Source organism: Marmota marmota, unplaced genomic scaffold (assembly GCF_001458135.2).
Source record: "Marmota marmota marmota unplaced genomic scaffold, marMar, whole genome shotgun sequence".
Lineage (NCBI taxonomy): Eukaryota > Metazoa > Chordata > Mammalia > Rodentia > Sciuridae > Marmota > Marmota marmota.
The window spans coordinates 6,934,497-6,959,309 of record NW_026000076.1 but is presented as its reverse complement, the minus strand read 5'-3'; the positions used below and the strand labels follow the sequence as shown (position 1 = coordinate 6,959,309).

Below are 24,813 nucleotides of genomic sequence, written 5' to 3'. Positions count from 1 at the left end.
TATATATATATAATTTCAAATCCTCCTGCCTTTTAGGTTCTGAGTTGAAAAATCAGTTGAAATCTGAATTGGCTACCTCCAAATGTGACCTGCTATTTTTTTCTTGCAGCTTTAAAAATTCTGTCTTTAGTCTATATATTAGGCATTTTCTTTATAATGTGTCTTGGAGAGGATCTTTTTTGATCTTGACTATTTGGGGTTCTGTAGGTTCTTATAATTGGATTTCCATCTTGTTTCTGAGATTTGGAAGATTTTTCTTATATTATTTCATTGTGTATTCACTGGAGCCTTCTTCTATGCAAATGATTCTTAGATTTGGTGCCTTACTGTTATCCTAGATTTCTTAAATATTCTGATCATGGTCTCTTAACATCTTTTCTTTATTGTCAACTTTATTTTCAAAATTATGCACTTTGTCTTTAAGACTGAGAATCTATTTTCAAAATGATCTAATCTATTGGTGATATGTTTCATTGAATTTTGAATTTGATTTATTGAGTCTTTCATTTCTAAGGATTTCTGTTTGGCACTTTTTCAGAATCTCTTTATTGAAATGATCTTTCACCTCCTGTGTTTTCTAAGTTAATTATTTACATTTTCTTCTAGCTTATGGAAAATTTTCACTATGAACTTTCTAAATTTTCAATATTTCTTCCATTATGGTGTCAATGGGATCATTTGTTTGAAGTGTTTTGGGCCCTTTGGGTGGTTTGTTCCCCTGAATTTTCATATTGCTTTTGTTTCTATCCATCTGCTGGGATCTTTATTACTTCTACTTTTATGCAAGGAACTATTTGGTGACCTTCTTTCTCTTAAGAGTCCCAGGCAGGCTGGGGTTGTGACTCAGTGGTAGAGTGCTCGCCTCGCATGTATGAGACCTGGGTTAGATCCTCAGTACCACATAAAAATAAATAAACAAAATAAAGATAAAAAAAATTCTCCCTTTAAAAAAAAAAAAAAAAGAGTCCCAGGCTAGGTGAATATCCAGGTATTGATACTTTCACTCAATGTGTGTCCTCTACTGTTCTGAGTAACAGTACTTTTTTTTTTTGGTACCAGGGATTGAACTCAGGAATTCGACCACTGGGCCACATTTCTAGTCCTTTTATTTTATTTTATTTTATTTTATTTAGAGACAGGGATTCACTGAGTTGCTTAGTGCCTCACCATTGCTGAGGCTGGCTTTGAACTCATGATCCTCCTGCCTCAGCCTCCGAGTTGCTGGGATTACAGGCATGCGCCACCACACCTGGCTTGTGTCACCACACCTGGCTAACGGTACCACTTTAATAGAAGACTTTAAACCCTATTTTAAAAATTTTTTATTTGTACACAATGCATTTATTTTGTTTATTTTTTTTTATGTGGTGCTGAGGATCAAACCCAGGGCTTTGCACGTGCTAGGCAAGCGCTCTACCATTCGCTGAGCCACAATCCCAGCCCCGCTGAGCCACAATCCCAGCCCCTAAACCCTATTTACTACAATAATTTTAGAGCAAAACCTCATATTAATCAGCATTAGAAATAACAAAAACTTTTTTATAATACTCTCCACATTTCCTCTAATCCAGGTATAAAATTGCAGTAATGGTCTTATTTTTATGAATGCTCTAACATGCTCCCCTGTAGAAATGCAGAAGTTTCTTTCTTTTTTTAATGCTAAAGTGATTATTTGTCTTTGCACAAAAGAAATATCAGATGTTCTTTGGATTTGATTCAGATGATGAAATGTCTTCTGTGTTCTCAGTAGATGTATCTAACTCAGAAGTAGCCGCGGAGGACATTCAAGAACTCCCAGGGGCCATCAATTATTGATATATTTATATTAAATCTACTTTATTTAATATTGCTCTCAATTTGTTGATTTTGTTCTTTATTTCTGTTTTGTTCTTGCATTCTTTTTGCCTTTTGTAGTTTTAGCCTGAGAATATCATCCCATTTTTCTTTCCTTTCTTAGCATAATAGTACTACTTCTTCTACTGGTCACTGTAAAATTTGCATTACACACTTATAACTAACATGAATCTACTTTCAAATAACACTATACTGTTTCATAGACAGTGTGAGTAGTTCAGGTAGGTATGATATAGATATATTTTATTATTTTACAATAATAAAATAATCCTCCTGTTCCTTGTATCATTGTTGTGATTCACTTTACTTATAAACATACATATATAAACACTCATACATAAGATATATACCACTAAGTTAAGCTCTATCAGTGGACTGGTATACTTATTAAGTTAAAGTGTTCCTAATCCAATCATTTCACCTCTAAACTTTCTTATATTGTCTCACAAATGAGCTTTTGGGGGACACATCATATCTAAACCATGACCTATGAGTCTTAAATTTGGTCTTAATGTTGTCCCAGAGAAGTTGTTCATTCTATTCATAGTTTCTTATTTTTCCTACTCATCTTACCTTGTCTTCAAGCCCTGATATTCTTTCTGCTGGATCTAGTCTATTGGTGAGATTTTCAACTGAGCTTTTTATTTGATGTATTAAGCTTATCATTCCAAAGATTTCTGTTTGGTTCTTTTTCAGGATCTTTATAAAAATGCTCTTTCATATTCTGCATTGTCTTCCTTAATTCATTTGGTTGTTTATTTGTATCTTTTTTGAGTTCATTGATTGCTTCAACAATCATTTAAAAAAAATTCTTTGGTATTTCATCCATTTTGTTACCCGTGGATTCATTTATTGGGGAGTTTTGAACTTTTGGAGGCATCATGTTGCCTTGTTTTTCTCTTATTTCTCATCTGTGTTGAGATTGTGCATCTGTTGAGATGCAGCCTTCTCTTTATAGTGTACCTTGGAACATCGATTTGTTGTGTAGTGTTGAGATTAATTTCATTTGGATTTTGTATTGTGGTTTCCCTGTAGCTTCTTAGGCTATTCTTATTATGTTTCGATGACTCTGTGTGTACTCTGTTGGAACCTGGTGGGGGGGGGACACCTACTTTCTCTGTTGGACTTGTGTAAGTGGGGACCCTCTGCTAGTTCAGGTAGGTATGATGTAGATAGTTGAATATGTGAGGTATACACCCCATATTACTCCTCCTGACTTGTTTGCACTTTATAATCTGAGAAGGTTTGGGAGTGACCTGTACTAGGCTCCTCATGGGTGAGGTGTTTCTGGGGGTGGAGGTAAGGTGAATATTCAGTAGTCAATCTTTAGGCTCTCCTCACATTTGGGGCTGGGTCATCATCAGGGTGATTTTGCCTCCACTATTTAAGTTTATGGGTGCATCAAGGATTGAGTAGGATTAGGTCTTAGATGGGGTAAGGTACAATTTCTCTCAACTGGGTTGGAGGTATATCTTAGCATCAAAGCACCCACCCAACATTTTCAAAGTGCTGGGTTCAAGCCCTAGCACTACTTTGAGAGGAGAAAATAACCACCAGTGATAGCAAGAACTTAAAAAGAAAACCAGATATCATCATAAAATAAAAACATGTTGAAAATAACTTCTACAACTCCACTAGCCAAAGAGAAGATAGGCATTAATGAACGTAAAATTAATATAAAGGTACATTATAATGGGTAGAAAGAGTAAGAAATGATGAGAGAAAGAAAAAAAGATAATGGAATAAAAATGAGAAAGGAGAGAAAAATCTAGAGTTTAAAAAATACATAAAATTAGATAATAGTATAAAATAGGGAAAACTAACTAGAATGGCAGAATAAAGAATGATTCTTCCTTGCCAAGAATTTAAAATGGAGACAGTTTTGTTTTTGTTTTTTTTTTTTTTTTGCTTTTTTTGTATAAAGGATTGAACTCAGGGGCACTCGACCCACTGAGCCATATCACCAGCCCTATTTTGTATTTTATTTAGAGACAGGCCCCCCTGTGTGGCTTAGCACCTCACTCTCGCTGAGGCTGACTTTGGCCTCAGGATTCTCTTGTCTCAACCTCCTGAGACACTGGGATTACAGGCGTGCGCCACTGTGCTTGGCAAGACAGTTCTTTTAGAAGTCTCTAACTTTGGAATCTACCAGGTATCTAGGGGTTGTAGATTATAGGTGCAGTCCAGTGTGTTGGTTCTTAGTCCCAGCCTAAACAGGTCAGACCAATTAGGACATCTGTAGGCTGAACCCTGCCCCTCTTTTTCCACCAGCGCAGACTAAGGCAAAGTTGTCCTAAGCAGGGCCTGAGGCCTCTGTCTTTTGCATCCAGGGCCAGTGGCTCAGTATCAATCTGAGTTGCTGGCCAAACCCTCTCACCCACCAAGCCTGTGGACCAATCCAGATTGCGCATCTCTGTTCCCAAGATCCTCAGTCATGTGCTTGGGGTTGTGGCAAATGACCAAATTGTGGTGGCTATTCTCTGAATACCTCTGTGCATGAGGGAAGCTACCAAGCCAGTGGGTTTTGAACTAAGGTAGAGAGCCCTAAGCAGTCTGCCACACCCACCTGTACCTCTCCCAGACCCAGCCCCCTTGCAAATCCACACACAGCTGTCTTGCTACTTGTCACAGAGGTCAATCTGCCAATTTTTTTTTTTTTAAAGAGAGAGAGAGAGAGAGATTTTTTAAAATTTATTTTTTAGTTTTCAGTGGACACAACATCTTTATTTGTATGTGGTGCTGAGGATCGAACCACATATCCCATTGCTAAATCCCATCAGTGGATTTATGTCTCTTTGACTTTCTTGGAATGGACACCCACTAAGCCAGTGAAGAGAAGAGGCTGTTGAGTCTTGGGAGATTTAAGAAATGCAGTGGTTTGGGATCTCCCATGCAGTAAGCTCAGATCATGGAACTCTTCTTAAGGTGGCTCCCTATTACAGCACTATCCAAATCTGCTGGGAAGTGCAGGGAACCTCTTTTCCCACACTAGTTCATGATTGTGATCTGCTCAGACTGTGTAATTTGCTTGTTGGAAAACTCTGCCCCCTAAAGTTTGCTAAGAGTCTGTTTCAGCCTGTCAAGGGGGTGCTTCTTCTCCCTACTGAGCTATATGGCACTCAGTGTTTATGCGTTCCATTTCTCTTATTATTTTTCTTATTATTCTGAAAACCAGTATTTTCTGGGTTTTACCTGGTTACTGTCTCCCTAGAGTTGTACTTCAGTGCTTTTCTGTGGCCCCACTATATTAACATGTGACAGCACACCTTGTGTTTTGATTCAGTCTCTTGGAACACTAGGTAAAATTCTGAGTTCCTCTAATCTTCTTTCTCTCCTTCAGTTTTTTCCCCATGTTTTTTGTTGTGCATTATAATGATATATAATGGGATTCATTGTTTACATCTCTATACAAGCACATGATATAGCAATACAATTTGGACAGTATTGTTCTTCAGTATTTCCCCTTTCTCTCTACTCCTACATCAGTCTTCATGCTCAATATTGCATTGGCTATCTTGGGTCTTTTATTTTTCCAAATGTGATTGTTTTCCTGAAGGGTAGTAACATTAGTTTTGGAGCCTTGAACCACTGTTTGGGGACATGCGGGCCTGGCTGCTTGGAGAAAGATCAGATCCGTTTACACACTATGGGTGACTGCTTTTTGTTCTCCCATCCCAGGGAAAATACACACATTCTGAGGTGGCTGTGTCCTCTGGCTCCCTTTCCTTTACTGGTCTCTCTTCACTTTTCATGAGATTCTCCCACCTGTGCCAATGCCTTTCTTTTCCTTTTTCCCCTTTAGCTTCCACATATGAGAGAAAATGCTTGACGTTCTGAATTTGGCTTATTTCGCTTAACATAATGTTCTCAAGTTCAATCCATTTTCCTGTAAATGTCATAATTTTATTCTTCTTTATGACTGAACAAAACTTCATTGTGTATGTATACCACATTTTCTTCATCCGTTCATTCATTGACAGATACCTACACTGACTCAATAGTTCGGCTGTTGTGAATTGTGCTTGCTATAAACATGAGTATACTCTTGTTCACTTTTGAAGGGTAATTTCTTAAATACAGAATTTAGATCAGTGTTTTTTTCACCAGTTTAAACATCTCACACCAATCTCTTGCAGCTCTAGCTTGTGAGGGATAATCATGTAATTTTTATCTTTGCTCCTCTTACAGTCAGCTGGTTTCTTTCCAGAATTTTTTCAACAGTTGTGCCTAAGTATATGATGTGCCTAAGTATACCTTTTTGGAATTTTTCTTGCTTAATGTTCCTTGAGCTTCCTGGATATATGATTATATGATTTGGTGTCTGACATTAATTTGAGGAAATTATCAGTTATTGCTTCATTTTTTTTTAGTGCCTTTCACTTTATTTTTCTCTTTCTGATAGTCCCATATGCATGTTACACTTTTTATAGTTAGTCCCTGGATATGCCCCCTACCCTCAGCTGCTTTTTGATCTCTTTGCTTTTCAGTTTTGGGGGTTTCTATTGATTTTTTTCCTATTCACGTTCACTCTACTAATAAGCCCATCAAAGAAAGTCTTAATTTCTGTTTTTAGATTGTTCCTGTTTCTTATTAAGTACCTAGAATATTGAAGTTTTGTTAATATTATAAAGTCCAATATACTGTCTTCCACCAATGTTTTCAATCTACATATATGGGGAAAATTTAATTTGTGGTAATCTGTTTTATATTTAATCTCTGCACTGACTTTTCATAATATGTTATTAGCTGATTCTGTTGGGTTTTCAAGGTAGTTAGTGAAAATTTGTAATTAATGAGAATTTCTGATAGCTATCTCTTATTTTTATTTTTGCTGTGACCAGAGCAACCAAAACAATTTCTCATTTTAATGGGAATATCTCCAGTGTTTTATTATATATGATGTTACCAATTGTCAAAAAATATTCATCTCAGCTTAATTTATGCTGTCTTTCCTCTTAATCAGAAATAAGTGCATTATTTTTAAAATACATGCTTAGTGTTATCTGTTGATAAGAACCTAAATAACTATCTTTGCATTTCTTAATTAAAGTACCTGGTAATTGTGGATTTTTCTTCTATTCTTTTGAAATTTGGTTTGCTATTTTTTTGTATCATTATTTACCAAAGAGTGATGATCTATAGTTTTCTTTTTAATGTTATTTTCATAGGAATTAGGATAGTTTTCCTCCTCACTGCTACTCCAAATTCCTTGTGTGCCTAACAGTTTATGTAGTTTGGAAATTATTTGTACTTGAAGTTATTAAAGGATTTTCCTGGGCTATGGATATAATTCAGTGATAGACCACTGACCTATCACAAACAAGGTCCTGTGTTGGATTCCCAATGTTAAAAAAAGGGGGGAGGAGGAATTGGGTTCTTACTCAATTTCTGTGTTCATAATCTTTTTAAAAATGTGGGTTTTTCCTCTACTAGGTTTTTATACTTTATTCTGAGTATATGTTATAATTTTACAAATACCCATTTAATAAGAGCTGTTAAATTTATTAAGCTGAACTTAATAATGAAATTTGCCATTTCTGTGAAATTTTCATATTGGCCTTCTTTTAATTCTATTGTGAACTACTAGTTATTAAGTGCCCTTTTTCATATCTGTTTAAATTTATATTTACTTTCATATGAGTAGATTTTCTAGATGTAATACTAGTTTTTTAAAATATATATTTTTTAATAATTTTATTTACTTTTTCTTTTAATGTGGTGCAGAGTATGGAACCCAGTGCCTCACCTGTGCTAGGCAAGCACTCTCTCAGCTATGGCCCCAGCTCCTAATACTAGTTTTAAAGGACATTAATGCCGCAGTCTGGCTGGGCACAATTCAGGAGCCACTTGTCAAAAGAAACAAACTTTATTTTTAGAACACACGCACCACATAGCTCTTCAGGAATTCCCTCAGAGCCCAACTGCCACCACCGACTTCCCACAAGCCTCTCAACCTCCCCCATTCCTCCTGCTTTTGTGGCCTATTGGCTGGGTTGCGTGGGCGGAGCCAAAAAAGTCCCCCAATGAGCAGCTCTGTGGTCTGAAAGGGCAGGGAAACAGCCCAATGAGCATCACCCCAGAGGAGCCAATCAGTTGGTAGCTAGAAGTTTGCTGGGGCCTCTGTGAGCCAATGGTCAGCTGGCAGCTGGAAGTTTGCTGGGGCCCCTTGGGCTGTGGCTCTCAACACATTAATAGATATTATATATTCAGGAAGGATTATTGTACGGATTTTATTTGGAATACTGGTATAAACAAAGTTGAACAAGGTTTTTTTTTGTTTGTTTTTTTCTGTACTCCTCTTCAGAGGCTTTAATATGTTTAAACGTATTGTGAAACCCCCCCAAAGGAGACAAAATAATATTTCGTGTTAATTTTATGACTAAGGAATATTTTTTGGGACTATTTCATGGGATTAATAATCTGTGAAACATATTTTAGAAAATCTAATCTTAACTTCCCATTTATTTTGAAGAATCTACTGTATTTTTTTTTCCAGTAATGGGATTGAAACTAGAGTCTAGCACATGCTAGGCAAATGTTCTACCACTGAGTTACACGCCCAGCCCAATATATCAGCTCTTAAACTTATTTCTCTCAATTCATTACTTCTTAATTTTACCTTTCTTATTTCCTTTTTATTATCACTTTTAGTTGGCCCCCCAGTAAGATATGATTCAAATTCTTCAGCATAGCATATATGGGGTCCTCATAATCTGCCTGAAGTTATTCTTAACACTGTTGCCAATAACTGATTCATGTGTACCTTTCATACTCATCAGTTAAGAATCATACTTTCAAGTCTTCATTCCTTTTCCTGTTATTCTATCTATGCTCTTCTCACCTTTAAAATTTTTTTTAAAAAATCTTTTATCTGTAAATGGACACAATATCTTTATTTTATTCATTTTATGTGGTGCTGAGGATCAAACCCAGTGAGGCAAGTGCTTTACCACTGAGCTACAGCCCCAGACCTGTCTGATTATTTTTTATTGTGTTGGAATTTTTATTTGAAAGATTGTAGAAGCAATTGGAGGCCTAAAGTAATATTGGATTTCTCTAGAGAAGTCTTAATTCTGTGAGAGAATGAACCACTAATTCCCTATTTGCCAGGTTAAACAGAATTTGAATTTCAGGTGAGTAATGCATTTAATGTAGGTTTGTCCGAAATATTGCATGAGTTATATCTACACTAAAAATTACATAATTATTTATAATTCAAATTTAACTGGATATTTTGCATTTTTTTTAAGAGAGAAAGAGAATTTTTTTAATATTTATTTTTTAGTTCTCAGTGGACACAACATCTTTGTTTGTATGTGGCGCTGAGGATCAAACCCGGATTGCACGCATGCCAGGCGAGCGCGCTACCACTTGAGCCACATCCCCAGCCCAATATTTTGCATTTTTATTTGCTAAATCTGGCAACCCTAGCCATCAGTTGCTTATTGTATATGATGAATTAACTTTATCTCCTATGCATGTAGAATGACATTAGTTATGGGAGAATTAAAAAAATAGTCACTCAAATAGTTTTCTTTGTTCTATAAAGAAGAAAGAGAAAACTGATAGAGAAGACTGAGAAATGTTGCTCTAGGGAATGCTTCTGGAAGGTACTTGGGAGTACTAGTAATTCAGTATCATCTTAATATAATTTCTGGGATTGAAATGGTTTGAAGTTAGGCTTCATTCCCAGTGAGAGCTGCTCTACTTTTGTCAAAAACTTCATTTAGCTTTTCTTCTGCCTCTTTCTGAATTGTCAGATGCCCTCAGGGAAGATGTGGCCTAAATGCTAGGGTTATATCTTTGAATTTTTGTATAGAACTTCACCTTATAGGTTTTAACTATCCTGCTAGCTCTCTGATGCATTCAAGCAGATTTTTTTAATTGTCCAGTTTTTCAAGTTGCCTTCAGCAGGAGAGTTGACCTAAATTACTTAATCTGCCATTGCTGAAAGCAATGTACAGTTTTAAAACCTCAGAAGAAAGGGCCATAGTTGAACTGTAGGTCAGGATATAAGTAGCACAAAAAATACTCTCTTAGGAAGGAAGAGAAGCATATATTTTATACTTAATTTTAGACTGTGTGCTTAAAATATACATGTTCTGAAGGAAAATGTAAAATTAATCTAAGATATTTTTATCCATTTGGAGACTCACAAGCTTGAGTTTTAACCAGTTAGGAAACACTATTACCACTAGGATTTTAAAATAAATAAATGAATATATATATTTATATAAATATATATATATATATTTTGTAGATGGACACAGTACCTTTATTTTATTTATTTTTATGTGGTGCTGAGGATTGAACCCCATGCCTCACACGTGCTGGGCAAGCGATCTACCACTGAGCTACAACCCCAGCCCTAACTGCTAGGATTTTAGTTATTTTGGTTAACATGATCTAATTTCTTGGTAGAATGGGAATGCGGTAACTTTTTTTTTTTAATGATAAAGTTTTTTTTTTTGTGTGTGTGTGTGTGTGGTTGTAGATGGATAGCATGCCTTTATTTTATTTATTTTTAATGTGACACTGAGGATCAAACCCAGTGCCACACGTGTGCAAGGCAAGTGCTCTGCCACTGAACTACAGCCCCAGTCCTGAATTGAGGTAATTTTGAAATAGTATTTAAGCCAGAAGATAGTAATGCTGTCTTCATATGTTTTCTGACTCGCCTTCTTAAGAGTACATTAAAATAACTAACACAAACTGATGAATTGGAGAATTGGTTGTCTCCTGTGCGGTCATCTATGTTTCTGGTATTTTGTGGTTTTGTCAACCATTTAAGAAATACATTATCATCCATTTTCCAGAGTTATACATTAATACATGTCATAATTCATTTCCAAGTAGCCTTTTTTTAAGTTTTCATTTCTGTGATTGTCATGGGTTAGTTCTTCAATATTGTTGTTAATTTCTGCTCCCAAATAACAAACATATCTATAGTACATTAACTCATTTCCAAACATACAATCATTGTTTAAGTAGGATTAAATATTTTTGTTCTTAAAAGTGTTTTTCTCCATAGAGAACAGATTTTCTCTTTTGATGAACAAATCTTTACAAGTGACATTATAAAATAAAGTATTAAACTTTAAATTTTTTTTCATTAACTATAATAAAAGTATTGTAAGCATATCTTTAAGTTTGTATTTCTAAAAATTCTTTTAAAGACTTATGAAATTGCAACTGCCCTAGAAAATCAAAGCCACAAGATTCGGTATTCAGATACAGTGGAAAATGGATCAATCATATTTTCTCTTTCTGGTATAGTATATTTGCTAACTGCCTTGATATAAATTCTAATAATTTTTGCAAGTCAGTAGTCATGTGATAGTTAACATATTACCTTTAGGGAGAGGTGAATGTGTTAAACTGTTGTTGCTGCAAAGAAGCACAGATGGTCAATTACAGAATACATTCCTTTTTAGGTTACAGTTGTTAAAACTGAAGCAAGGGGGCTGGGGTTGTGGCTCAGTGGTAGAGTGCTCACCTAGTGTGGGTGAGGCATTGGGTTTGATCCTCAGCACCACATAAAAATTAAAATAAAGGCATTGTGTCTACCTATAACTAAAGAAATATTTTTTTAAAAAAAGAACCAAGAGGGCTGGGGATGTATGTGGCTCAAGTGGTAACGCGATCGCTTGGCATGCGCGGGGCGCTGGGTTTGATTCTCAGCACCACATAAAAATAAAATAAAGATGTTGTGTCCACCGAAAACTGAAAAAAATAAATATTAAAAAAATTCTCTCTTTCTCCTCTCTCTTAAAAAAAAAAAAGAACGAAGAGAGTCTGACGGAGGATGGGAAAAAATACTCACCTTGGAACTAAGATGAAAATAGAAATGCTACTCTCCCAATAATCAATCGATAATATTAAAGTATGAACTGTATTGACAAGAGGCCAACATGCATCAATGGTCAAAATCTGAATGCAAAACCAAAATGAGATATTTTGTCATGATTTTGTATGAGAATTTACTCAATAGGTTATAAGTAAATATTAAAGAATTGTATGGGGACAAATAAATATTCCTGAAATCTTAAAACTGTACAACCATGAGTCATGGGCAAAGTACAGGAATTAGGATAAAAGGTTGGAGAGATGGGAAGGGGCAGCTTCACCTGTGCTTGAGAAATAACAGAAGTCATTAAAGAGATGGAGATAAAGGATTTTATCAAGAAGGCTGTAAACAGACCTTTACTATAGCAGAGGTTTTGGAAAACTGGTGCTTTCAAAAGCTCTTAAAAATAAGACCTCCAGGCTGAAAGTGTTCGAGTCTCAAATTCATTTCATCTGATTGAATAGTCTCCTCCAGGTAGAAGTAAAGTGTTTTTGGTGACATACTATATGTTCTTGCCCTTTGTATACATTATTTAATCCTTTTGACAGGACTAACAAAGGGTTATTATTCTGATGTTACAGAGGAGGAAATATATATTCAGAGGTTATATAAGTTTGCTCAAGCTCATCCAGTTTTTATATAATCATGAAGTCATTTCCACAGATTGTCGTTACCACATCTTTTAAAGAACAATAATTCAATCAAGTTTTCCCCCTAGGATTATTCTTATGTGCCTCATACTATTTCAGAGATCCAAGATATCTGTTGAGTATATTAATTTATATAAGTACTTAAGCTCTGGTAGAAAGGTTTCTCCAACAAGAAATGATTGAATATTTGCTTAAGACTACCCTTTCTTTAGTTGATTTCTAGCTTTTAAAAGTCACAGGGAGGGCTGGGGTTGTGGCTCAGAGGTGGCATACTTGCCTGGCATGTGTGAGGTACTAGGTTCGATTCTCAGCACTGCATAGAAATAAATAAAGTAGAAGTCTATCAACAACTTAAAAAAAAAAAATCTTAAAAATAAATAAATAATTAAATAAAAGTCAGAAGAGATTCTGAATTGCCGAACACATGAAGGTGCCTGGAAAGTGGTGGGCCCAGAGAGGACAGTGAAATTCCATGAGACCTCATCTGAGACACTTTGTTGTGTGTCTTTTCCATCTGGCTGCTTACCTGTATCTTTTGGAATGTACTTTCTAATAAGCCATTAAAAAAAAATTTTTTTTAAGTAACATAAAGGATTAACTTTTAAAATACAGTCAAGCTTTTAACTAAAATTAGGCATTACCCTCATATGGATAGTGCCTTATCTGGAAAACACTACTATGCAAATTATTATTTTACTAGAGTACTTCAAAGAACTACCTAAATCATTTTTGTTAAGAATTGTTATAAAAAAAAAAGAATTGTTATAATTTCTACTCCTTATGAGTTTAGGGTCTGGATATTTTGTTATATCTATTTTTGATTTTGTTGAGTTTACAAATTTTGCTCTATATGACAAATTGACTTTTACCTTTCCTAGGAGTTGCATTTTTATTAATGGACGCTAAAGAATGCATTATGTCAGCTGAAGAAATATTTATAAACAAAATTGAGAAGTTTATTAATATTCACAAAAATAGTTTTTTGGTTTTGTTTGCTGCCCTCCATGGGCCTGAAGAATGGAAACTGATGTTCAGGATTCAGCAGAGGTATGAAAAACAGCACTACAGGGTTTTTTTTTTTTTTTTTTTTTTTTTGCTTTTTTTCCTTTTTCTTTTTTACACTGTATTGTTTACTTCAGTTAGCAATTCTTAAAGGGAGGCCTGAGTTTTGTTTTGCTACCAGATAAACTTTATGGGCTCTTTTTGGGAAAGACTTATGGGCTTTGGGAAGGACTTCTGGGCTTCTTCTGCAAGACTAAACCAAAAGTGAGCCCTTTTTAAATTAAGTTAAATTCTGGGTATATTGCCACTTCAAATCCCGTGGCATTAGTTGGAAATAAACACATAATGAATAAACACTTTACAATTGAGATTCATGTCCTCTTTACACCTGTTTAAGAGAGCAAATGCCAGTAAGTTATGATCTCTGTAAAATACCAATTTTTTTTTTTTTTCAGATTCCTGGGAAGTAACTTACGGATACTTCCAGTACACAACACAGCAAATGCTATTAGTCTTATGTGCACTATTGCCAAGGTAAGTCACATGGGAAAGAAGACATGTTTACATACAAATACTAGTATACTTTTAGGTTTTTAACTTCAAATTACATGCCCTTTTAAGCAGGATTGACAACTACTCAGCTTCTGTTTACTCAGAGAATTTGCTATTTCATGCTTAAAGCTCTTTCCCAAGCCTGAACTCAGCTTCTCCTCATCTTTTGTGGTAGCTACTATCCATTTGTGAATGTTTGGACCAAAAGAACATTTAGCTGTATATGTATCATCTTCCTTCAAACTTTGAAATATATATACTGCCTAGATTGCAGTCATGAATTGAATACAAACATTGTTTTATGGAATGTTCTCCATAGTTGCCCACTTTCTTTTCGTATGTGTACCCAGATACACAGAACTCCCTTAGGCAAAGTTAGGTCTTCCTTTTTTTTTCTTTTAAATATATTTTTTTAGTTGTTGATAGGTCTTTATTTTATTTATATGTAGTGCTGAGAATCAAACCCAGTGCCTTCACATGCCAGGCAAGTGCACTACCACTGAGCTCCAGCCCCAGCCCAGGTCTTCCTTAGTCTTAAATTTAGAATGTATCCCCTATCCTATTCTGCTTTTCAGCTATATTTGAAATTTGCTGAAGATGGAAGTCAGGTGTTTTTCGTATTACTCTAATAACACATGTATTTTTTAAATTATAGGTGATTCAGAGATACTTGCTGAATGAATTACATTTAGGTATTTTTTTATGTGACTGAAAAAGATAGCTGGGTTTCTGTAAGTAATGCTGCATGTTTATATCTTCTTCCAGACTACCTCCAAACCATACATAGATAGCATCTGCTATAGAATGATAACAACTAAAGCTTACATCATAGAACAAAGTCCTGTTTGGAAAATGCTTCAAAAGATAAAACTGGGTGGAGATGCAATTAACCCGAATTAAAGTACCAATTGTAAGCATCATTTTGGAAGACTATCACAAAAATTTTACCTGTTAAATTCTAATGTTGAAATATATTCTTTAAAGATGTTTATATTGATTTAAAATAATAATATGTATACAATTAAAAGTAATTTTACTTTAGGAGTTTTGTTGAATGATTCCTTTAATTAATGTATAGAAAGTCATTGGTACATACTTATAAAACTTATGGGGCTGGGTCAGTGGTAGAGCACTTTCCTACCATGTACAAGGCCTTGGGTTGAACTACAAAACAAAAACAAAACCCATGCAATTTCTTAATAATACAAATTAAGCTGTATGTGCAAACATGTAGGAAAAAATATGTTTTTCTAATTAGCTCCTTGGACTAAAGGAAGATTTGTGTATATTTTTTAGGTTTTCCACAAGGGCAACTGTTATTCTAAAATTAATCTTTGCAGGTACTTTCACACTGTAACTGCTAGAGAGTTGGTGACGGAACTCTTCCTTAAGACTGCTTTTGAGCCCGGAAAGAGGGAAACTAAGAGAAACAATCAAATGTTCTGAACTCAAAATTTCTTACTACACTTTTACAGTGGTATGGTATCCAACTCGACACTAGGAGTTCTAAATGTTACAGACACCTACTAGGCAGAAAGTGAATCTGTTTTTACAAACTCCCTACATAAATGAATAAAGCATTTTAACATTTTATGAAATGTACAAAATTATTAGTTTGTATTGGATTTTCAAAAGCAATATTTTAATTTTTTAAAACCAAAGAATACTAATCTATAATGTGTCATTATAGAAACAGACAACTGAGAAAAGCTAGTATTTTTTCTAGTAAAACTGTTTTTATAAAAGGTATTAAATAAAGCATATGTACTTTATTAGTTTTTATTTAGAAAGTAACACTTTTACTTTATCCCAACATTTTCTTCAGAGGTAGACTTTGTTTTTATTTCAATGAGTTCTTCTACTCGAGCCAGAACACTTTCAATCAAATCAAACGTGAAAAGAGCTGAATGTAGGACCTGTAATGCCAAGAAAATTAGTGTTGCTCATGCTGCCTTTACAACAAAACAAAAGATTTCATCTTGATATAGCTTTAAAAATTTTCAAATCACCTTAAGTTGCATTTCAGGGGGCATATTAGGGATCTCTTCTCCACCGACAGTTACAGAACAACGATCCTTAGACTTCTGGACTGCTGTAAGAGAAAGGAAAAAAAAAAATCATGTCATACTTAGCCATTAAAATAACTTTCAAGAGCTAGGTGCAATGGTGCACGCCTGTATTCTCAGCAACTCAAGAGGCTGAGGCAGGAGGATTGCAAATTTCAGGCCAGCCTCAGCAACTTTGTAAGGCCCTGTCTCAAAATTAAAATAAAAAGGGCAGGGGATGTAGCTCAGTGGTAAAGCATCCCTGGGCCTGGGTTCAATCCTCAGTACCCCCCACAAAATAAATAAGTAAAACAACTCTCAGATTTTAATAATACATTTATAAGCTACCTTCATCATTAAAAAATGTGCAAGTTATTTGTGTAAATTATTGAATCTTAACATCAGCTCTAAGAATATTTATATTGAATTATAAGCAAATAAAAGTATCAATTCTGTAACATGTGAATTAATGCTTTAGATAAACATTATTTTGTCATGTATAGGATGAACTTTTCTTTAGAGTATAATCTGAATTATAGTCATTATAAATCTGAAAAAGAGAAAATTTCTAGTAATGCCTCTAAAAATATCACCATAGATATATGGAAGAGATCACAAGATTATTATAGCAGAATTTCTGACAAAGTAATTTTGGATCTAAGATTCTTTCTCATAATTTGTTCAGATTTACTCAGGAGTGAGATGGGGGAACTGACCTAGCAATACAGAACAAAGTATGATAGCACTCAAAGGGTAATACTTGCAGTACAACCACACTAAATCTGAACTTGAGCTTTAAAACAAAATATGCTTCAACTTGGTTTAAATTTTCACTAACCCAATTTCAATAGTAATTGGCTTATAGATCAACTAAGAATCATTTTAATTAAAAATAGAATCACAGCTGTTGTGGTCCCTTGTTTGGCATAAGTTAATGTACAAAAAAGTGTTCTTTTTGAGTTTGGTAGTTCCAGAATTTGAGAAACTTAATGAAAATAAAATTGCATATTACTAACCTTGGCTGTTTTCTTGGCTATTTTTAATTTCTGCTTCATAATGTGCTTTTGACATATTAAGTCCTGTATGAAGTGGCTTTAAGAAATTATTCTCAATCTTTCCAAGTTCTGTCCATAATCCAGTCTGTTAGGAAGAATTAATAGAAGAATTAGTAATTTGATTCAATACTTACCAGTTTCCTATTACTAAACATGTACTCAAGAGTGGGAGAAACAAAAATGAATGAAACATGATCCTTGCTTTTCAAGATAATTTAATGTTTAACACTTTTATACCAAAGCTGATTATGTTATATGATTAACAGTTGAAACAAAAATATACATAGGGCTCTATGCTCATTATCATTGCGGCTGCCTTTGGCTAGCTCCTACTTTTGAGAGCTCTAATTTTTATCCAATGAGAAAATTATCTGATGCTAATTTTACATGGTTTGAAACATTTCTCTTCCCATACAAACCATTCCATGATGACTCTATCCTAAATATTCAACCCTGGGCTCTTCAATTTATATCCTTGCTACAGATCAAGATGATTTGTTTTCTCTCCTATTGATGGACACTTTAAAAAAAAAAAAAAAACAAATATAATTTGGCAGCTTAGGGTTATGTTGTCTCATATCTGAGAAGTTTGCATTTCAAGATCATTTCCAGATACAGTACTAAAGGAGGATATTAACAAAGTCTTTATTTTTAAAAGAAGGGGATGAAGAAGAAAAAGAATGAAAATCCACTGGCATTATTAAGTTTCTAAGTACTCTTTATACTGGAAAATATCTTAGGTAAAAGAGCAACCCAGTTACCCTAACTATAAAAATGAAATGGACCACTTGAAAAAATATTTTTAAATGAACTTATTTTGAGCCAAGCATATATAAAATTTTACTTATAATCCTCCAGATAAAATCTATCACACTTACTTACATTACACAATTGGTAACATTAGTAACTGTCACATTTCCTTTTCATCTAAATCTGTTCTTTTCATTTGCCCGTGTGTACACTGCTAAGAAAAGTAGAGTTCTAGGGAAGAACTAAAAAAATTCAAAACCTCAGAAATATGCCTATTATTTCATTTAACATCTACAAATTTATCTTGGGGAAATAATTAAAGATGTATGTTCTAATGATTTTACTGCAGAGATGGCTTTTTTTAAAAAAAAATGTTTAAATAGTGAAAATTGAAATTCATGAAAACATTTCACAGCAGAATGGTAAGTTCTGGTACATTTACGTAATGGATAACTACACAGCCAATAAAAAGCACTGTTCTTCAGTACATATTGGTAAATGAGGAAAAGGTTATACAGCCGTATAATTCCTAGAGTATGACTTCATTTTTATTTTTCAAAATGTTATAGATGTGCCAGCAGAGAGTCTAGAAGGGCATATAGGTATAATATCAACAATGTTTGATGGAATTTTGATTACTGCTTTTTACTTAATTATCCTATTTGTTTTCCCCCCAGTACTGGGGATCAAACCTGGGGCCTCACTGATTCTAGGCAAGTAGTCTACCACTTATTGAGCCATATTCCCACCTTAATTATTCTGTCTTTTTAAAAGCCACAAACCTGTTTTTAGTGGTGTAATTTAAAAATTATTTTAAATACACTTCTAAATTTCCATCAACACAAAGTTTCCTTAACCTTTTTATAGAAAACATGACTTATACAGTATTATAGCTGGATTTTCTTCAACCACTGCAGTCCCACAGAATAAGCATATTAATGTATCACATGTACCCACTGCTCTTGTCTCCTATTTTGACCTCTCTTCATCCAACCACCCCCAGCCCCTGCTTTTTCCTTTAAAGAACTTCTCTGTCTACCTCCTTCCCTTTAACCTTCTCTTTTGCCTTCACCTCTAAGCTTACAGGTGGAACATACTACCACTGATGGATTTCACTTCTAGGTAGGTTACTGATGACATTCAAATACAAAGTATGTAGATAACACACCCTTTAAATCCACATTTATCTTTATCAAAATAAAACATTTTCTCATATTTAAATAAAAACACTAGATATGGTTGAATTCCCTTTTATTCAAGAGGTAGTTATTATCCAGACTTGCATGGTTAGCTTCCTAATGTCTGTATCACTTAAAAATACATGACCGGTTTTCATATACAATTTTTATACAATACTGTGAATAATCTTGCTTCAGTTTCCTTTTTTTGTTTATGTTGTACTTTTGAATTATGCTGTATCTCTAATTTTTAAATTTTAATTGGCATATAGGAATCCTGGTATATAATTTATCCTGCTACTATTTTTTTTTTTTTTGTATTGGGGATTAAGTACCCAGGGGTACTTAAACACTGAGCAACATCCCCAGCATTTTTTGTATTTTGAGACAAGGTCTTGCTAAGCTGCTTGGGGCCTCACGAAATTGTAGATGCTGGCTTTGAACTCGAGATCTGCCTGCCTTGGCCACCTAAGCTGCTGGGATTTCAGGTATGCACCACCGCACCTAGCCTGCTACTAATTTTTCAATATTTCAAACAATGCAGCACTGAAACTGCTGTTTTCTTTTTCATACAGGATAAAAGTTTTTCTACAGTAGTACTTTTCAAAATACTTCTACTATGACCCACAGTTGTGATGTTTCACATCACAATTCAAAACACTTTTATTTATATAGTTGAAATAAAAATCTACCAAAAAACTTTCCTATATGTAACACTGATATAATTTTATTAATATATAAATATAATGCAGAAAAAACTATCATTCAAAAATAAACATTACAGCAGATTTTTATTTAATGGGTGCACTTGCTTATTCATGGGGAGTTCTAGCCTAGTGCAATATCGAGCCTAATCTTGTTCTACTGTTTTTTTAAAGCCAGATTTATTTAGGTATCACTTATTTACATTAAAATATACTCTTTTAGCTATGTAGTTCAAAATAAATGTATACGTCATATAACCACCACCATGAATTTCCATGACCCCAGAAGTTTGTGTCCTTTTGTTATTTTTCCCTACCCCCAGCAGCCACTGATTTTTGTTTTTGTAATTTTTGCCTTTTCCAGAATATCACATAAATGGAATCTTAAATTAGCCCTTTGTGGGTAGAGATGATTGACAATGATGATTCTAAAATTTATATGACAAAAATAAAGGACCTATAATAGCCAAAACAATTTTGAAAAAACTTGGCAGACTTGCATTACTTGAGTTCAAGACTTAGTACAGACGAGGGTATGTATAATTCAATGGTAGATTTTGTGCTTAATGTATGAGGTCCTGGACTCAATGTGTCAGTACCAAAACAAACAAATACTATTAAACCACAGTAGTCAAGACTATGTGGTACTGATAAAAACAAAAAAAAAAAATAGACATATGAGGACTGAACAGAACAGAGTCCAAAATACAACTCAATTCATTTTTGACAAAGGTATCAACATAATCCAACTAGTTTGGGAAACAGTCTTCTTAACAAATAGTGCTGAAGTCAAAAGAAAATTCTTTTAATTCATACTTTATACCATATAAATAATTTATTTGAAATGGATCGCAGACCTAATATAAAACTTAAAATTAAATCATTTCTATAAGACATTCTTGGGCTAAGCAAATATTTCTTAGAAAGGACCCCTCCAAATAGGTAACATATGTAGTACAGATATGCTGGACAAGGATAATTTTGGGCTACTCAGAACATTGTATAATTTAAAACTTACAAACTATTTATTTTTGGAATTTTGTATTTAGTATTTTTGGACTGTGCTTGATTATGGGTAAACTGCAGCTGAAGGAAGCAAGATGGTGGGTAACGGAGGACTACTATATTATTTGTTTTGGTATTAAGGCCCTATCTTCCCAAATAGACTTACAGTAGCAGTTATGACAATTCTTTTTCTACTCTTTGAAACATATAAGATTTGAGTTATCTGTTTCTTGAAAGTGTGATAAAATTATCTGATCTTAGGTTTTATTTTTTTTTTTAGTAGATGGTGCTATCAAAAAAATTCCATTTCACTAAAGCTTTCAAATGTACTTATACGTTGTCCTATAATTTTTTATTTTTCTGTTTGTACTTATAGTCCCTTTTTAATCAACAGATTATATCTTCATGCAACTTTAAACAATCATACCAGAAAATTCATTTAATAATCCTTTTCTAATATAAGCATTTTAAGCTGGAATTTTTCTCTACCAATGCAGCTGCATTCCACAGTTTTTATTTAGTTTTAGTTAATATTACCATCTATTATTTGCAAATGATACCTCATAAAAATATTTTCATGCATAATATGTGGAAGTTCTCAAATTTCACTATGTTAGTTAAAAATATAGATGTCTTGCTTTACTCAGAGGTTTTCACTGAATAGATACGGAGCTGAATCCAGAAATTTACCAAAAACCCCATTGATTAGGATCATATGCTGAGAAATAGTGATCTAAAATGGCAGTATCCAATGCCACTTAAAATTTCAATAACCACAATGGCTATTGTCTACTGTAATGAACAATGCAAATCTAAAAGGTTTTTAATATTAAAACCTTGTTTTCGATGGTGATAATTTGTCTTAATACACAGCCCATAACCATAAAACTTCAGGTAATAAAAACACATACCAGAATTAGGTTAAAGGAAATTTGTTACATATTCTGTTCAGTATAATTCTACAAATCTTCCCTATGATGAACTGTAATATGTAGGAGTGAAGAAGCTATGAAAATAAGAATATTTTCTGTCTTACATTAGGTTACTGGATCTCTTAAAAAAAAAAAAAAAACACTATAAATGGATGGAACTTGAGACCATTACGTTAAGTGAAATAAGTCAGTCTCAGAAAGTCAAGGGTAATGTTTCTCTCATGTGGAAGCTGGAGAGGAAAAAGTAAAGATGTGGAGGCAGGGATCTCATGAAAATCAGAGGGAGATCAGAAGTGGAAAGGGACCCCAGGGGGAGAGGAGAGGAGGGAGGAAGGAAGTCCTAGGAAGTGATGTTGGCCAAATTATAATGTTATATTGAGTGCATGTACGAATGAATATGTAACAAATTCCATCCTTATGTACAACTATAATGCATCAATAAAAAATGTGGAAAGAGGGGCTGGGGTTGTAGCTCAGTGGTAGAACACTTGCCTTGCATGTGGTGAGACCCTGAGTTCGATCCTCAGCACCACATTAAAAAAATAAGCAAAAATAAAGATGCTGTGTCCATCTACAACTAAAAAAATATATTTAAAAAAAACGTGGAAAGAGAAAAAAAAAACAAAGGAAAATAGAATATTAAGAAAACACTATTAAAAAAGATAAATGGATTGAGTTAGAGAAGACAATGCTAAGTGAAGTTAGCCAATATCAAATAACCAAATGCTGAATATTTTATTTGATATAAGGAGGCTCATTCATAGTGGGATAGGGAGAGGGAACATGGGAGGAATAGATGAACCCAAGATAGGGCAGAGGGGTTGGAGGGGAAGGGAGGGAACATGGGGTCAGAAATGATGGTGGAATGTGGTGATCATCATTATCCAAAGTACATGTATGAAGACAAGAACTGATGTGAATATATTTTGTATACAACCAGAGTTATGAAAATCTGTGCCCTAGATGAATAAGAATTGTAATGCATTCTGCTGTCATATATAAATAAAAAAATAAAAAATTTAAAAAATAATTTAAAAAATTCTTTTTCCTTTAAGAAAATGTTTTATTTATCCTTCATTCTTGAAGATCAGTTTAAAGGGCTACAAAACCACAGATTCATATTGGGTTTTTTGTTTGTCTTATCTCAGAATGGTAATTTTGTCTTTAAGCTTCTTTCACTTCAAATAAGACATCATTCTTATTGTTGTTCTTCTGTAATGTGTCATTTTTTCCTCTAGATTCTTTACATGTTTTTCTCTTCATCTGTAATTTTTAGTTTGATAACAATGGTTCTCAGTGTGGTGTTTCTGCTGGAGATTTACTGGATTTGTAAGTTAATGTCTGTCCTTGATTTTGAAAAATACCTGGCCATTATGTTTTGGAATATTTCTCTTTTCCTTCTGAGACACTGATTACTCTTGCCATAAGTCACTTGTACTCATAGAGCTCAGATGTTATGTTCCATTTTAAAAATCTCTTTTCCTTCTGTATTTGAATTTTATAATTTCTTTTTTAATTTTTAAAATTCCATTATTTATTTGTTCTAATTTGTTATACACAATGGTAGATTGCAATTCATTTTGTATTATACATATAGAGCACAATTTTTCAAGTCACTGATTGTACACAAAGTATTTTCACACCATTCATGTCTTCATACATGTACTTAGGGTAATGATGTCTAACTCATTCTACCTCTTTCCTCCCACCTTGCTCCCTCCCTACCTTTTCCTCCCCTTTACCCTATCTAAAGTTCCTCCATTCTTCCCATGCTCCCCCCTCCATTGCCATTATAAGTCAGTATTTTCAAAGAAAACATTCGGCCTTTGGTTTTTGGGGATTGGCTTACTTTCCTTAGCATTATATTCTCCAACTCCATCCATTTACCTGCAAATACCATGATTTTATTCTCTTGTAATACTGAGTAATGTTCCATTGTGTATATATACCAAAGTTTCCCTATCCATTCATCTACTTAAGGGCATCTGGGTTGGTTCCACAATTTAGCTATTGTGAATTGTGCAGCTATAAACATTGATATGGCTGTGTTCCTGCAGTATGCTGTTTTGTTTTTTTTTTTTTCAAAAAGAGAGAGAGAGAGCGATAGAGAGAGAGAGAGAGAATTTTTAATATTTATTTTTTAGTTTTGGGCGGACACAACATCTTTATTTCTATGTGGTGCTGAGGATCGAACCCTGGCTGCACGCATGCCAGGCAAGCACGCCACCGCTTGAGCCACATCCCCAGCCCCCTGTAGTATGCTGTTTTTAAGTCCTTTGGGTGTAAACCAAAGAGTGGGATAGCTGGGTCAAATGGTGGTTCCATCCAAGTTTTCCAAGGAAATCTCCATACTGCTTTCCATATTGGCTGCACTAATTTGCAGTCCCACCAGCAATGTATGAGTGCGCCTTTTCCCCCACATCCTCACCAACACTTATTGTTGTTTGTATTCTTGATAGTTGCCATTCTGACTGGAGTGAGAAAATCTTAAGAGTAGTTTTGATTCGCATTTCTCTAATTGCTAGAGATGTTGAACAACATTTCTTTTATGCATATCCTCTTCTGAGAAGTATCTGTTCAGTTCGTTGGCCCATTTATTGACTGGGTTATTTGTTTGTTTTTTGGTGTTAAGGTTTTTGAGTGTTTTATACATCCTAGAGATTAGTGCTCTATCTGATGTGCTTGTGGTAAAGATTTGCTCCCATTCTGTATCTATCCACCTCACTGGTTATTTCTTTTGCTGAGAAGCAGCTTTTTAGTTTGAATCTACCCCATTTATTGATTCTTGGTTTTAATTCTTGCACTATAGGAGTCTTATTAAGGAAGTTGGGCCTAATCTGGCATGATGGAGATTTGGGCCTACTTTTTCTTCCAGTAGGCTCAAGGTCTCTGGTTTAATTCCTAGGTCCTTGATCCACTTTGAGTTGAGTTTTGTGCATGGTGAGAAAGAGAGTTTTAATTTCATTTTGTTACATGTGGATTTTCCCAGCACCATTTTGTTGAAGAGGCCATCTTTTCTCCAATGTATGTTTTTGGCGCCTTTGTCTAAATATAGGATAACTATAGAATTTCTACACTCCATTTTCAAGCTCATTTACTTTTTCCTCTGCATCCCAGTTTAATGCTATACTTATCATCCCATAAGAATTCTTCATTTCAGTTTCCTTCGTTTTTATTTATTTTTACCTCTAGCATTTAATGTGGGTCTTTGTGTCACCATTTTTCATTTTTCTGTTGAA

General features: G+C 34.2%; 2 protein-coding genes across 4 annotated transcripts in view; one reads left to right on the top strand and one right to left on the bottom strand.

Moving 5' to 3' along the window:
* CUNH1orf146 (chromosome unknown C1orf146 homolog) overlaps positions 1 to 15,015 on the top strand; it is a 27,488-nt gene extending 12,473 nt beyond the window's left edge. The window contains exons 2-5 of the mRNA XM_015500843.2: positions 11,031 to 11,124; positions 13,230 to 13,398; positions 13,809 to 13,887; positions 14,671 to 15,015. Coding sequence (XP_015356329.1) covers positions 11,031 to 11,124; positions 13,230 to 13,398; positions 13,809 to 13,887; positions 14,671 to 14,805 — 477 coding nt within the window. The 3' untranslated portion in view covers positions 14,806 to 15,015. The remainder of the gene's footprint in view (positions 1 to 11,030; positions 11,125 to 13,229; positions 13,399 to 13,808; positions 13,888 to 14,670) is intronic.
* Positions 15,016 to 15,654: 639 nt separating this feature from the next.
* Positions 15,655 to 24,813, bottom strand: part of Glmn (glomulin, FKBP associated protein) — a 50,528-nt gene continuing 41,369 nt past the window's right edge. For 2 of the 3 annotated variants that reach the window (XM_015500891.2, XM_048814460.1), the window contains 3 exons: positions 16,967 to 17,090; positions 15,915 to 15,997; positions 15,655 to 15,821 (listed from right to left, as the gene is read on the bottom strand). In XM_015500891.2, the coding sequence (XP_015356377.1) occupies positions 15,705 to 15,821; positions 15,915 to 15,997; positions 16,967 to 17,090 (324 nt within the window). In that variant the 3' untranslated portion in view covers positions 15,655 to 15,704. Of the gene's footprint in view, positions 15,822 to 15,914; positions 15,998 to 16,966; positions 17,091 to 24,813 lie in introns of those variants that run through there. The other variant, XR_007351704.1, reaches the window with a different exon arrangement.